This window comes from Camelus dromedarius, chromosome 19, assembly GCF_036321535.1.
Source record: "Camelus dromedarius isolate mCamDro1 chromosome 19, mCamDro1.pat, whole genome shotgun sequence".
Lineage (NCBI taxonomy): Eukaryota > Metazoa > Chordata > Mammalia > Artiodactyla > Camelidae > Camelus > Camelus dromedarius.
The window spans coordinates 18,299,432-18,314,609 of NC_087454.1; the positions used below are offsets into that span (position 1 = coordinate 18,299,432).

The following is a 15,178-nucleotide window of genomic DNA, read 5'->3' on the forward strand; positions in this document are numbered from 1 at the left end:
GTTTTGTAACTTACTTTTTTTCCCAACTCCTTGAAACTGGGTGTGGCTTTGTGACTTGCTATAACTTATCTTTTTTACTCAATATGCCTCTGGCATCTTTTAGTTTTTAGTTTTAAAAATGATTGGGTAGAGGTAGATACTGCTCAGCGGTAAAGAGCGTGTTTAGCATGCACGAGGTCCTGGGTTCAATCCCCAGTACCTCCATTTTAAAAAAGTAAATAAACAAACAAAAAAGTAAATAAAGAAAAGCAATAACACAATACAATGAACTACATAATAAATAAGTTGCATAAGTGGTGGGATGGTGAATTTATTTTAAAAAATTGGACACATAGAAATTTAAATTCCCAAATGTTGGATATTCGGGTTTTCCAATTTAAATTTTAAAAAAGTTTCTTTGTACACATTATTTTATATATATAACTCAAAAAAGCTAAGTTGCTGGATCAAGGGGTGTAGACATATTAACTTTAATAGGTCTTGCCTTCCAAAAATGTACAACTAACAGTGCCTGTGTTTCCAGTATTGAATATTATCAATCTTTCTGTCTTTAGTAATCTGAAGGATTTTTAAAAGCTCATTATTCTTTTAATTTAAATTCTTTAAGTAGTGAACTTGAATGCTCTTTAATAATCATTATTGTCTATCAATATTTGTGTTCTATAAATGCCAACTTAAGTCCTTTGCCAATTTTTCTGTTCGCTTTGTTGACTGAAATTGTGAACGAAAAATACTGCAAACCATATCAGTAAACAAAGAATGATGAAATCAAGTCATCAGTGGCTGCCAACAGCCCCAGTGAAGACAAGCCTGCAGCCCGGCCTCTGCAGCCACTTATAATGGTGCTCTCTGAGAGGACTCAGAGTAAGAAAGGACAGAATTTTGGCCCTAGATAGCTAGGTACTTGTCAAAGGAATGAATTCAATGACCCCAAATGTTTGCTTCCTCCCATACAGAGAAAAGCGCTAAATTCTTTAACTTGAGATGTCTAGTTTTCTTTAGTTAAGTAACATTTTAATGTTACAACTACCTAGTCTTTGTTGTAAAGCTCCTATATATATCCTAGCTCCTCCCCTACATCTTCAGAGCAGTCTCTCTGAGAGATCTGAGAGGCTGTCATCTTAGGCTCAAAGGGGTTCGAGTCCTCAGAAATGTCCACCAAATAAAACATAACTTTTAGGCTGCTCATTTATTTCAGGCAACAGATATATAGGATTATTTCAGGCAACAGATATATAGGAGTGTGTGTGTGTGTGTGTGTGTGTGTTTTGGGGAGAGGGTGGAATCTATAAATACATAATATATCGACGGAAAGATACAGCCATATGTGACAAAAAATGTTGGTTGTCAAAACTAGATGCAAGGGGATATCTATTCTTTTTAAATACTGAACCATGTGACTGCATTACATATTAATATTACTTATTTAACAATTAAGTCAAAAAAATCTTGAGAGGGAAAAAGGTTTTCGGGGTTCTTATTTTTGGTTTTGTTTTGTTTTTTGTTTTTTAAGAGCAAAGAAAACCGTCTTGCGAGCGCCGTAGCCGGATCAGGCAAACATACAAGAACCGGGTCCTCCACCGGCTAGAGGGGCGGAGGGAAGACCGGCCGCGGCCACCGAGGCAAGGCTTCCTAGAGCGGACCGGAAGTGCCCTGCCGACAGCGGCCAGGCGCCGATTGGTCGGTTTGAGTCTAGCCTTTGTTCGGCGGTCCAAAGGACGCCAGTTGTCGCACCTGTTCCTCTCCGTGCCAGGTGAGTCTCTCCCCGCTCCTGGGTGGAGGATGGGGCTGGGCATAGTCGTGGTCAGCAGCATCCCCCTTCCCTCACCTCTCGCTGGCGATCCCCTCCCTCCTCACAGACCTGCGAGAGAGGACTTGGGCCGACCTTTTGGAAGAACGGAAAGGGGAACACTGGTTGCGAGTGGTTCTGTGAGGGCATCCACCTAACCCTCTTCCTGAGTTGGAGCATATACCTCACAACTGCAGAATCCTAGGGACCCGTACATCTCAGGTTGTGAAATGAAAGGGCTTTTTTAACAAAGCTATTAATACTTCGCGTTTATTTATTACTTGCTGCCTAGCCAAGGACTTTGCATACATTCCTATTTAATCTACACATCATCCCTATGAGAAACATGGGAATTTTTATAGAAACTCAAAATTACACAACGGAGCTGATTCAAATCCATGTTCCTTCTTTAGTGTTATTATTTATAGCCTCCTAATAGACTTTTCTCTACTCTGTTCTGGTTGCTTGCCTTTATTAGTGTGTGTTGATGGTCTCCGCGGCTTTTGTCATTTCTCTATGGTAACAGAGTTTTCTCTGAGACAAGATTCTAAAACATCTGAATCAGTCCCAGATACAGGATTCATCACCTGAAAAACAGCCCAGAATGGCCACCTCCCCGGAACCTGAGGAACAAGAAGGACTCCTACTATTTAAGGCAGAAGACCATCACTGGGGACAGGACTCCACCTCACAAAAGTATAGTCCTCACAGAAGGGAACTCTTCAGGCAGCACTTTAGGAAGCTCTGCTATCAGGATGCACCTGGGCCCCGTGAAGCTCTCACCCAGCTCTGGGAACTTTGCCGCAAGTGGCTGAGGCCAGAATGCCACACAAAGGAGCAGATTTTAGACTTGCTGGTGCTTGAACAGTTCCTGAGCATTCTTCCTAGAGACCTGCAAGCATGGGTGCAGGCGCACCATCCAGAGACTGGAGAGGAGGCAGTGACTGTGCTGGAGGATCTGGAGAGAGAGCTGGATGAACCTCGAAAGCAGGTGGGAAGAGGGAGTCATTTGGCTGTGAGAGATCAGGGTATATGGACCCAGCTAAAGCAAAAAAGCGTATGAAAGACCACTTGAAGGTATTTAATATGTTACTCTAGAGAAGAACAGACTTAGGGAGGGACCTGAGTGCCAGTGTCAAATAACTAAAGTGTAGCTGAGTAAAGAGAGACACTAGACTGATTCTATGTCTGTTTGGAAGGCTAGGATTGGTGAGAATCTGTAGCAAGGCAAATAGGTATCAGAGAAAAATGAAGTATTTTCTTACATTCATGGTTTAGACATAAAATAGGCAACCTTGTAATAAAAAACTCCCCTTCAAGGTGGATTTCAAGTAGATGACAAGAATATTACAGAGCAGTACTGTGACCCATTCACATTTAATACATGTAATTAAATACACATTTAATATATGTAATTAAATATGTGAAAAATAAAAACAAGTGAAATTAAATATATTTTATTTAACCCAATGTGATCAATATTAAACATGAGGCATTTTACATTCTTTTTTTATTTCAGTTTTCCAAATTTGGTATGTATTTTACACTTCACATATCTCAATTTGTCCTAGCCACATTTCAAGTGCTCAGTAACCACATTTTGCTAATGGATACCATATTGGACCTCACAGTTATAGAAGATATGCCCCCATTTGGTGAAAGTTGCATTAGATGATCTTTAAGATACCTTTCAAGCCCCAAGGCTCTATGGTTCTGGACCTCCACACATCACTGTTAGAGACACTGAATTTTATTCTGCAGTGACCTAAACTGTAGATTAGCCTCTGTCTCTTCATTTTTAGTCATTATTGCCATTTGCAATTGAATGGGAATTTGTCCCCTTGTCTATGGTCCTGGTCCCTGACAGATGCTTCGTTTGATCTTTCTCTGAAGTTTTCAGTTCTTTCACAAAACCTACCTTACAAGCCCAATCATATGTCATTGTTTCCAGGTCCCAGCCAATTCAGAAAAACAGGACACACTTTTGGACAAGTTGGCCCCCTTGAGAAGGCCACATGAGTCACTGACTATCCAGGTCCATCCCAAGAAGATGCAGCAGGAGCAGGAATCTGGAGAGTCCCAAAGGAATGGTAAGGAGCAGTTCTGTGTGTGTGAGGGAAGAGCTAGTTCCTGAGGTTAGAGAGGAGCTTTCTCACTTCTCCTTTTTAAGTTTTCCTCCTTGTCTTTCACCTCACTGTGGAAGATTTTATTTCCCTACCTTTGCCCTATCATGGAAAGAATTGTATTTCAGTTTTTTATTAGACTTAAAAGCTGCTATTTGGCCCAGGGGGTGGGGAATGGGATTTAAAAACTCATTTAAGTTAATAATACCTTATAATTCTGTTATCTGATGATTCTAGCTCCAAATTCCCTTTAATTTCCAATTTGAGCAGGAGAATATATGACATTCTGTATGAGTCTGCTCGGGCTGCCAGAACAGCATACCACAACCTGTCAGACACTTATTTTCTGACAGTTCTGGAGGCTGGAAAGTCCAAGATCAAGGTGCTGGCAGGGTGGGTTTCTGTGTGGACTCTCCTTGGCTTGCAGATTTGCTGTCTTCACACGGGCTTTCTCTGTGCACAAGCAGTCCTGCTGTCTCTTCCACTTCTTATAAAGACACTAATCCTATTGGATTAGGGCCCCATCCTTATGACTTTACTTAACCTTAATAATCTACTTAAAGGCCTCTTTTCCAAATACAGTCACATTGGGGATTAGGGCCATGACATGTTGAGGCATGCCACCACTTAAAGTTTGGGTGGAGGAAAAGGATTCTGTAAAGGAGGGAGCAGGGACTGTCAAAGAGGTAAGAGAAGCAGAAGAGGATGGTGTCACCAAAGCCAAGGGAGGAGTTTCCACCAGATGTAACCAATGCTACTAACAGGACACAAGATAAGGACTGATAAGAGTCCCTTGAATTTAGCATTTAGAAGTTAGTATGTCTTAGCAAGAATAGTTTCAGGAGGCAGAAACTGAAAGAAGCAGACCATTTTAATAAGCATTAGCAGGCTTTACTATGCAGAATCTTCACCTCTTTTCTGTGAGAAGCCATATAAGAAATTTAAGAAATTTAATTTAAATTTAAGAAAATCTCCCCACCTTTGGGAAAAGACAGGACATGCACTTTTGAAATAGGTCACAATAGTAATTTAACGTGTCAAAATGCTAAATTCTACTGTAGATATGCTATTAACCCACAACACTGACTCTCCATTAACACTAAGTGATAGTCTCCTTAACTCTGTTCAAGTTTGATTTCACTCAGCATTAACCTTGTCCTTTCCCCCAGAGTGTCAAGCAACTTGTACACAGTAATCAACTGGCTTTTATGGACATATCCTCATCTCAGTGACCAACAGTGCTGGGGTTATCTGGAATGTAAGTGATAAGGACTCCTGGATGTGCCAAAATAACACTAGAAGACTGGCACTGACAGGAGATGCTAGAATGAAATATTCCTAATTTTGTCAATTCTGAAACAAGATCTCCTGGAATCCGATTAGCCTAGGATTAGCTGGCACTTGGAAGAGATACATAAGCCAGGCCCTGAAATTCCAATTGACCAAGAAGAGACTGCAGATACCTGAGATGAGAAAAGCTCACATTTGGCAGTTTCCATATAATATTCTTTACATTGTTCAACTGCAAGTCTAAGGGTTATTAATTTGAATTGCTGACCATGGAAAACTGACCCTTTTTTTTTTTTTTAAGTCTTTTGAAGTCCTGGTGAGAGACTGTTCTCCAGGTATCTTCTACAGTTATGAGAGACAGACTCATCCTAAGGACTGGTAATGGTTCATCCCTGAGGATGGTGAACCAACCACAAGTGCCAACTCTTGGTGTCCTTTTTTTTTAAAAAAGATACTCATCAGTAAGGCACAGGAAACCAAAAGAAGCTGTGAATCAATATGTTGATGTTTGAAAATACTTTTCTTATAGGAGTGTCTGATTTCTGTGATTTGCTTAATGATCATTAATCTACTAGCTTAGCAATACTTCTGCCACACTTTATACTTACGCAAATGCTTTGTCATACATCCCCTCATCTGATCAAACAATAGGTAAGGAGGAGGGCACAGAGGTGATAAGGAAACCAAAATGGTTATCATCTGCCAACATTTAAACAATTATCAGCAGAGCCGGGACTGAAGTCTGACCCTTCTGGCTCTAATCCAGTCCTTGTAATTTCTAGCCAGAGACAACATGGTATTTAGATTTAGATACACCAGACCATCCACTGTCACTTTCTGCTTATCTTCCTCCATTTATCCTGACCTGCATGCTCTCTCTCTGCTTTTAGCTAATGGCTCATTACATTCCTCTCAGATCCCTAATCCCATTACCTTCTCCAGTCACTTTACTCGGTTTTACTCCCACTAACGACCTATGATTCAGACTCCTGCAAGTTTCTTCCAAAATTTTACCTCCCTCCCCATTTCTGTTTTCTAATCTCTGTTTATCCCTCTTAATTATCTTTGGCACATCTGTGGTAAATCCCCATTTACCACTCTGCATTTGCACAGGATTGCCAGGTAACCCCTTGATCCACATTTTTGCTTTTTCCTCTCTACGTAATCTATTCCCAAATAATCTTCCCTACTGGTCTCTTCTTTAATTTCTTCCCTATATTGTCAATATGTGTTTTGATGGTGCCATATATCTAATTTGTGTACTGTATGTGACTTTTCACTTTTATAACACATTTATAACATTTATATGTTCTTCCTTCCATAAGCTTTTTGCTTCTCAAACCTAGAATAGGACTTGTTTGTGTACTGTTTGTTACAGGTGATCAAACCAGGGCTAAGAATGAAGAGTTGTCCCAGAAGGAAGATATACCAAAAGACATGGAATTCCTTGGGAAAATAAACGACAGACTTAACAAAGACATTCCTCAGTATCCTGAATCCAAAGATGCTATTGAAAGTGAGGGCAGATTCGAGTGGCAACGGAGGGAAAGACGATGCTATAAATGTGATGACTGTGGAAAAAGTTTCAGTCATAGCTCAGACCTTAGTAAACACAGGAGAACTCACACTGGAGAGAAGCCCTATAAATGTGATGAATGTGGAAAAGCCTTCGTTCAACGCTCACATCTCATTGGACATCACAGAGTACACACTGGAGTTAAACCCTATAAATGTAAAGAATGTGGAAAAGATTTTAGTGGGCGCACAGGTCTTATTCAGCACCAGAGAATCCACACAGGTGAAAAACCCTACGAATGTGATGAGTGTGGGAGGCCCTTCCGCGTAAGTTCAGCCCTTATTAGACATCAAAGAATTCATACAGCAAATAAGCTCTACTAATATAGTGGAAGTAACAAAAGTTCTTTAGATACTCAGGCCTAACTAGTTATCAGAGAAATCTACCTTGGAGACCCAGTATCCTGAATGTAGGCAAAGCTTCAATCATCACTAAAAATTTCTTTGGCACCAGAGAATCTACCTAAGTAGAATTTCCTTTTATTTCTAAATTAGTTCAGTTTCTTGGGAAGAACTAAGAATTCTTTCAGAAAGCCTTGTCCATTGCCAGCATTGCTCACTTGCAGCCCAAGATAACCATGTTTCCTGGTTGAAAGACGTGAATTCTACCTCTTGGCTCTGGTTCCGCTTTACTTGAACATTCAGTGTATGACTGTAGGCACAATATTAAGATTTCTGCCTTCATTTTCCCCTTCTGGCCCACCAGGTATGTTGTGTTAAGTTAAAACAGGTGAAAACTGCTTTTGAAATTAAGAGCAAAAACAATATATTTCCCCTCCATCATTACTGATATAATAATGGCCTAAATATAATGGCCTAAATTAACTCAAGTGAAATGGAAAATTCAGTTCCTCAGTGACATTCACCACATTTCAACTACTCAATAGCCACGTGTGGCTAACAGCTACTGTAATGGACAGCACAGATGGAGACCATTTTTATCACTGCAGAAAGTTCTAAAGGACATTGCTGGTCACATTAGTTCCTGGTAAGGTACCTTCCAGCTGTGATATTATGTGATTCTGAGTTCAGGAAGGTAGCATAAGAGGTAAGTTGAGGAGGCTGCAATGACAACAGGAGATAAAATACAAACATCCTAAAAGGAAATAATTTAGTAATAATAACTTTGTGACACTTTTTCAGCCTTAAAAAGAGAGTATGTTGTAATAGGAGGAACATGATTATTAAGTAAATACAATAGCCTAATAATCTAAATTGAAAGCTTAAATAACTACCTCATCTTTAAAAAGACTGTAATTACCACAGTAGCATCCCTTGTCAGTTACCCTGTACTAATGAGAAGGTGGGACTCTCAGGACACCAATACTTTAAGATATTCAGATTTTTAATAAGGTGAACAAACTTTTTTCTTTTTGGCTTTGGAATGTATTAGCATTTCATGTACGTATTTGCAACAGTTTTAAAATCCCTATTTTGAGAATTTTATTGCATGACAGGAATTGTGGCCAAAGGCCAACACATTCAAATTTACAGTATAGTCAAACTGCCACAAACCACTGATTCTAGGAATAGCCGTCACCAGAATGATCAGGAAGTGATCTCATCTCTCACTGAAGACACTGATTACACTTACTTGCTTTTGCATTGTGTTTGAGAGTAGGAAAACCACCAGAATCATTTTGTATCTACTACTGTTGGAAGATGAATCTTAAATCATTCCTCTTAACACCATAAAGATAAACTGAGCTTTTATGTTTTTTGAAAATAACACTCTTTTTAAAAAAAAAATGTAAAGTTTACTTTGTATGTATACATCGATACAGACTTTTTAAAACATCAAGTTTCTCACTAATACTTGTTTTTCATTTATTTGAGCAATATTTAAAAGCATTTGAAACAGGATTTTCTTTTTTACTGGCCATAAAGAGAAAAGTAAAGTCTTAAATGTTTAGTATTACAGACATCCTTATATGAAAAAGTTAGGTTCTTACTGAATGATGGCTTTTTCCCCCTTTACCTTTAGTCTTGCTGAAAAGCACTGTCATGCATAGAAGATGTTCACAGTCTTTAAAGGAGATATTCATGTTTCTGATCTTATCTTTGAATTTAGAAAGTCTTTTGCAATGGTAAGAAAGATAATCTTGGCTACCTCAAGATTAATTTTCCTAAAATTGGTAAAGACGATGACAGACATTTTCCTCTAACATACTCTGTATGCTAGAACATTCTATTTAGATAGTAGTTTTAAAAATTTTTTATTGCAATTTCTTTTTTTAATATATTTTTATTGTAGATAGTAGTTTTGAATACTTGTTATGTACAAAGAATTGTTCTAGGCTTAGAGTTGTACACCCTCAAAATCTGAGTGAAGAGTAATTTGGAGCACTGAGACCACACTACCCTTTTTAGTCTGGTGTTGATTCCAAATTGCCACCAGTGTCTGCCATCCGATCCTGAACAGAGAGGCAATGATAAGAGATAAGTACAGAAAGATTTGAGGCCAGAGACAGCCTGGGTGATTGTGGCAAGAGAAGAAAGTCCATTGGGACCTAGGATAACTGCTGGCATAAGGCAAAGGAGGCTTGAGGTTAAAGGAGATCTAAGTAGTTGTTAGTACTATGAAGGATTAGGCAGTGTCCTAGTGAGTCTGTAGAAACTCACAGGGGAAAAAATATGGTGAGGATGCAACCATTTGGAAAGAAGAGCTTTGAGTTCAATCACAGCCACAGTTACTGGAGAGAAATATGTTAGACACTATCAGAACCGCTGGGTTCTAGCAGAGCGCTGTCCTGGAATGATGGCACCTGCTCTAAAGAACCCTGAACATGGAAGGCAGTTTCTCAAATAGCTGTGTCAGAAACACGTGTAGCACCTCCCATCTTTTTTGAAGGGAGTTTTCTTTTCTGTCTTTTTTTTTTTTTTTTTTTTTGAAGGAAGCAAGGACTTGTAGTTTTTATGAACTAATAAAACATAATGATTTTAAGCGGCACCAAAAGGGAGTACCGGGGCAGCTCTTTAGGACACCTACGGGGGATGGAGGTAAACTGGTGATTCTGAGTGAGGACCCAGCAGCTATGAAGGGAGGAAATAGATGAGAGTTGGGGTAGGAGGGGACGTTGTAGGTCTGCATGGGCATTGGTGAAGAGGGGTAAACGAGAGGAGAAAGATGGAACAAAAAGCGAATAATAAAAGGAACAAGGGTACAGGGAAGGGAACAAAGATAAAATAAGAGATGGTGATAGGGAAAGAGAAAAGAGTGACAAGTAATTCTAATGTTAACATCAATTATATTTGAGACAGTGGGTCACAGGACACAAGCCATACAAAAGTGAATGGATCAGCCTATCCTGAGGTCATGGAGTCCTGTGTGCACAGCACATGCTATTTGTTATCTTTATTGAATGGGTCTACAATCTCATCCTGAGCATGAAATTGATTCGTTGTGGTTTCATCAAAAAGTTCATCAACAGTGAAAACACTAGAAACTGAAATGCTTCAGAACAACCTGTTCTCCTCTTAGTAATATCACAAGGCAGTTAGACTAAGTTCTGAAAGAATAGTTCTCTCAGTCTTTCTTACTCAAATCCTTTAGAGCAAGGTGTCTCAACCTTGGTTTTATTGACATTTTGAGCAAGACAATTCATTGTTGTAGGGGGCTGTCCCTCTGCATTGTGGGATGTTTAGCAGTATCCCTGGCCTCTACCCAGTAGATGCAACCAGCACCCTAACTTATGACAAGCACAAATTTCTCAAGAGGTGTAAATGCTCCCTGAGAGGCAAAATCTACACTCACCCCTCCCCGAGTTAAGAACCACTGTTCTATAGGAACATAATCTGGTTTTCATGACTGTTCCATATCATATATAAGAAGATTCTTACTTGGGAACGTTATATGACCAGCACTGCTAGACCCTTTTACTACCCCACAAAATGATTCCCAAAGTACCTAAAATCTATGCAGCAATCATGCTAAAGAAGTAGCCTACTTACAGAAGCCGTAACTTAACTCTTCAGAACCAGAAGAATCTGTCAAATAAAGAGCTTACATTGCATTTTAGGCCTTCCTCTTCCTTCCATACCATATTTCTGGTGCTTATACCTCTTCTTTGCCCCTTGACCCAACCACAAACACTTTATTCTTGATCTAGATCTGCTCCGTCCAATACATTAGCCACTAGGTACATGTCGCTTTCAAGCACTTGAAATGTGGCTATGCAACTGAGGAACTAAATTTTTTTGTTTGTTTCATATTTATTAATTTAAATTTAAAAACTGATACTCAGTTCAGTTATTGGAAAATCTTTGAGTATGTTTGGAGTAACTGAGTATGTGAATCTATTTTTTCCATTTAAAATTTTATGTAATCTCAATATAGATTAAGTATTTCCAATGAAAATTTAATAACTGAATTGAAATGTGCAATAAGTATAAACAATTGCTTTCAAAGAGGTAGTATGAAAAAAGGAATGTAAAATATTTTACTAAGTTTTATATTGATTAGATTTTAAAGTAATATTTTGGATATACTGGCTTAAAATATATTAAAATTAATTTCACCTGTCTTTTAACATTTTTAATGTGGCTACTAGAAAACTTAATATTACATAGGTGGATCACATTATATCCCTATTTACTGGACAGCACTGATCAAGATCTCCTCACCCTCAGGGTAGGTCCCATTCACTATGTTCCAAACCACCTCAGTTCTGTGCAGCTACGTTCTGTAGTGCCAAGGACTTTTCTTACCTATTTCTTCTTATTCATTAATTCAACAAGTATTTACTGAGTGTATGCTGTGTGCCCCTATTCTAAGTACTGGGGATATAGCATGATATAACAAGATAAATAAGATCTCTCTTTTATAAGCCTGTGTTACAGAAAAGGGAGACAAATATATCAAACAGGAATAGTGGTATATAGAATATAAACACGAATTGAAAGGAAACAGAGTGACTGAATGACTACTACAAGTAGTCAGAAAAGGCTTTTCTGGAGAGCTGACATCCTAACTGAAATATAAATGTCCAGCCTTGGGAAGTTCTGCAGAAGACCATGCCAGGCAAATGGAATAGCTAATGCAGTTTCTACAAGAGGAATGAAACTGATGTGTTTACAGGACATGAAAGAAGGTCATTGGGTCTAAAGCAATGGATTAAGGGAAATGTAGTATAAACATTAGAGAGGTCCAAGATATGTATTCTAAACATGATGGGGCACCATTGGAAGGGAAGGACATGATCTGATTTTTGTTTTTAAAAGGTCATTCTGGCCCCTTAGGGAAGCAAGAGTGAGAAAAGAGCAGAAGCAAGACGAGCCAAGAGGCTGCTGCAGTACTTCAGATGAGAGGAGGTGGTGGCACACACATAGGTCCAAAGAGGGCGTGAAGAGAAGCAGGTTCAAGGTATGTTTTGGCGATAAAGCCAGAACAGTCTGCTAAAAGATTGTTATAGACTCCTAGGTTCTCACACAAAAAGGTATTTGTTTAACTATTAGGTTAAATGTATGAAATTATCTTTTTTGTAGGTCAGAGACAGTCAATATCAGCAATTACAAATGATTTAACCTAATAAGAACAGAAAAGAATCTAGAGAGAAATGGGACAGAAGGGACTTTGAAATCATGTGTGGGCCTAATTAATTTGTTAAATGAAAAATTGTATTATTTTCTCCTTAAAACTCTCTGTAGAAGGCACCCTTTGTTAAGTCCTCTGTCTAAAGGGAAATTGTCAACAAACCTGATGAGATTTGGAACTACTATTCTATAGTAACAGAATAGATTCATACTATAACATGTCTGTACAAACTTAGACTTCCTTCTGGACAGCACATTTCCTAAACTGATAAAATCAGGTTATCAATGAAAGGCAGTAGAGGTTAAGAGCAGAATGCCGGAGTTGCTCTGCTAGTTACTAATTATATGACCTTGGCTAATTCACTTATTCTCTCTGTGCCTCGGGTTCCTCATCTGTAAAACAATGGTATAAGGGCATCTACCTCAAAACGTGGGAAATACATAAGTGACTAAATGTAATGGGTTGAGAACAGTGCCTGGCACATAGTTAAGTGCTGTTAGTATTAGCCGCCACTAACAGCACTGTTAGGTCTTTTAGCGTCATATTCAGCATTCTTCCCCTCAAAGCTGTTTAAATCAGTTAACTGATATCCGATCTTCCTGAATTCGTTGCCTTGTTGCTGTTGTGTAAGTTTTAAAATGATACCCGCAGTGTTAACAATTACCCTAATTCTGAACTGCTCCCTAAATTCCTAACCCCAATCCCAGCCCCAACGGTCCCACCTGCCCTTTGGCGGAGAACAGCACCCTCCTCGCCCTCACTCGCGTACTCACCCGCCAGCCCTCGTCTCCCGGCTGTTCCCAGCTCCCAGCGCCGTTAACCCGGCCACCAGCCCCGCTCCTAGCCCTGACACTTTGGAACAGTTAACTACCGGAAGTGGCTCGGAGTCGCGGGAGCACTGAAAAAGGGGGCCGGTCTCTCCCAGGTCCAGAAGCACTTGGGTTCCCGGCTGTAAAGAAGCCCGGCGCCCCAACTGGGAGAAAGCAGCCGCTTTGGGGGGGATCCGGGAGCGCACTGTCCGGCAGCGGGCTCTGATGCAGGTGACGGCGGCGGGGGCGTTCTCGCAAAGTCGACCACCCGCGGACTTGTGGAAACCTCCAGGATTCCCCGAGAGGCCTGAAAGTGACTTTGGAGACAGGCCTGTTTCGCGGCCTACGGCTTCCTAGAGCGCGGTCCCCACGAGCGCAGGCCGGGTGTGGGCCGAAGCCTTAGGGGCCTCCGGGTGCAGGAAAGACCCAGTCCACCGCGTTCGGGGAAAGGAGGATTCTTCTGCACCTGTTGGGCGCAGAAGGCAGAGACCCCTCTCTTCTGGGGCAGGGGCTGCCTGGGAGGTTCGCATGTTTGGGTCTCACTGGGGAGGGGCAGCGAGGAGCTTCCTCCACTCAGGGCTCTTGAGTTGCGGGTTGTACCTGCTGATGCCCTGCTCACCAAGGTCTGGCAGGACCTTGAGGACCAAGTTTTGCCTCCGTCAAAACTTCTCGGATCCTTAGAGGAAATGAGGGCCAGGATGAAATAGGTGAAGAGAACCGGCGCTAGAATCCTTTAAATCCTTCAATTTCCCGCTCCACCACTTTCCTGTTAGGACTGAGCGCAATTTTTTTAACCTCTCTAAGCCTTGTTTTACTCATTTCTGTAAATCAGAATAATTTAGTGCCTGTTTCATAGGATGCTTGTGACGACTGAGAGGGTGCATGTAAAAAAACTTAGTTTTTAGACGTTTCCCTCCCTTCCCCTGTATTTGCTATCATCCATCCATGTCAGACAAATAGGACTAATTAACCATTATTATATATTATATAAAATATGTATATAATGGAATACTACTCAGCCATAAAAAAGAATGAAATACTGCCATTTGCAGCAACATGGATGGACCTAGAAATTATATTAAGTGAAGTAAGTCAGACAGAGAAAGACAAATATCATATATCATTTATATGTGGAATCTAAAATAGATATAACTGAACTTATTTACAAACCAGAAACAGACTAACAGACATAGAAAACAAACTTATGGTCATCAAAGGGGAAAGGTAGGGGAAGGGATAAATTAGGAGTTTGGGATTAGCAGATACAAACTACTATATATAAAATAGATAAACAACAAGTCTTCCCTGTATAGCACAGGGAACTATATTCAATATCTTGTGATAAACTATAATGGAAAAGAAAAAAAATGCCAGTTTTTCAAACTAGTACCATTTTACGTTCCCACTAGCAGTATATGAGTTCCAGTTGCTTCATCTCCTCATTAGCACTTGGTATTTCAGTCATTTTAATTTTAGATTTTAATGCATGTGTAGTGATTTTATGTTTCATTGATGACTAATGATATTGAGTACTTTTTTATGTACTTGTTGACAATTCCTATATCTTCTTTGGTAATGTCTGTGTCCATAACTTGCCTATTTGTGTTTGTCTTCTTATGATTGAGTTGTGAGAGTTCTCTATATTTTCTGGATACCAGTTGTCAGAAATACATATTGAAAATATTTTCCAGTCTGTAGCTTCTCTTTTCACTTTCTAAGTGGTGCTTTTTGTTGAGCAGATTAAAATTTTGATGAAATCAAATTTAGCAATTTTATCGGTTATTATTAGTGCCTTTTGAGAAATCTTTGCTTAGGTCATGACACTACTTCTAAACTACCTATGTGTACAACTTTGGTTTTTTTAAATTATTTTTAATGTAAAAAACTGAGAGCATAGTTCTAGTCTCTTGCCAGTTATTCCCAGTTATCATCCCAGCCAGGAGGCAAGAACTATGAAATAGCAAAATTAAGTTGTTTTCAAAGAGTTGAGGCACTGTAACTTCTCAATATTTCTTGTTATTTGTTTCATTGTGATAATTAAATGACAAAACTCTTAAAA

At 39.6% G+C, this 15,178-nt stretch overlaps 1 protein-coding gene across 4 annotated transcripts; it reads left to right on the plus strand.

Moving 5' to 3' along the window:
• Positions 1–1,607: 1,607 nt before the first annotated feature.
• Positions 1,608–11,294, plus strand: ZSCAN16 (zinc finger and SCAN domain containing 16). 4 transcript variants are annotated; one of them, XM_064476048.1, is made up of 5 exons: positions 1,608–1,753; positions 1,860–2,011; positions 2,316–2,780; positions 3,741–3,879; positions 6,581–11,294. In XM_064476048.1, exons 3-5 carry the CDS (start codon positions 2,394–2,396, stop codon positions 7,099–7,101), a joined length of 1,047 nt encoding a protein of 348 aa, XP_064332118.1. In that variant the 5' UTR covers positions 1,608–1,753; positions 1,860–2,011; positions 2,316–2,393; the 3' UTR covers positions 7,102–11,294. The 4 variants fall into 4 exon arrangements, with proteins under 4 accessions (XP_064332118.1, XP_064332119.1, XP_031291322.1 ...); XM_064476049.1 differs by having other exon boundaries at positions 2,355–2,780; XM_031435462.2 differs by lacking the exon at positions 1,860–2,011 and having other exon boundaries at positions 2,355–2,780.
• The last annotated feature ends 3,884 nt before the right edge of the window (positions 11,295–15,178 follow it).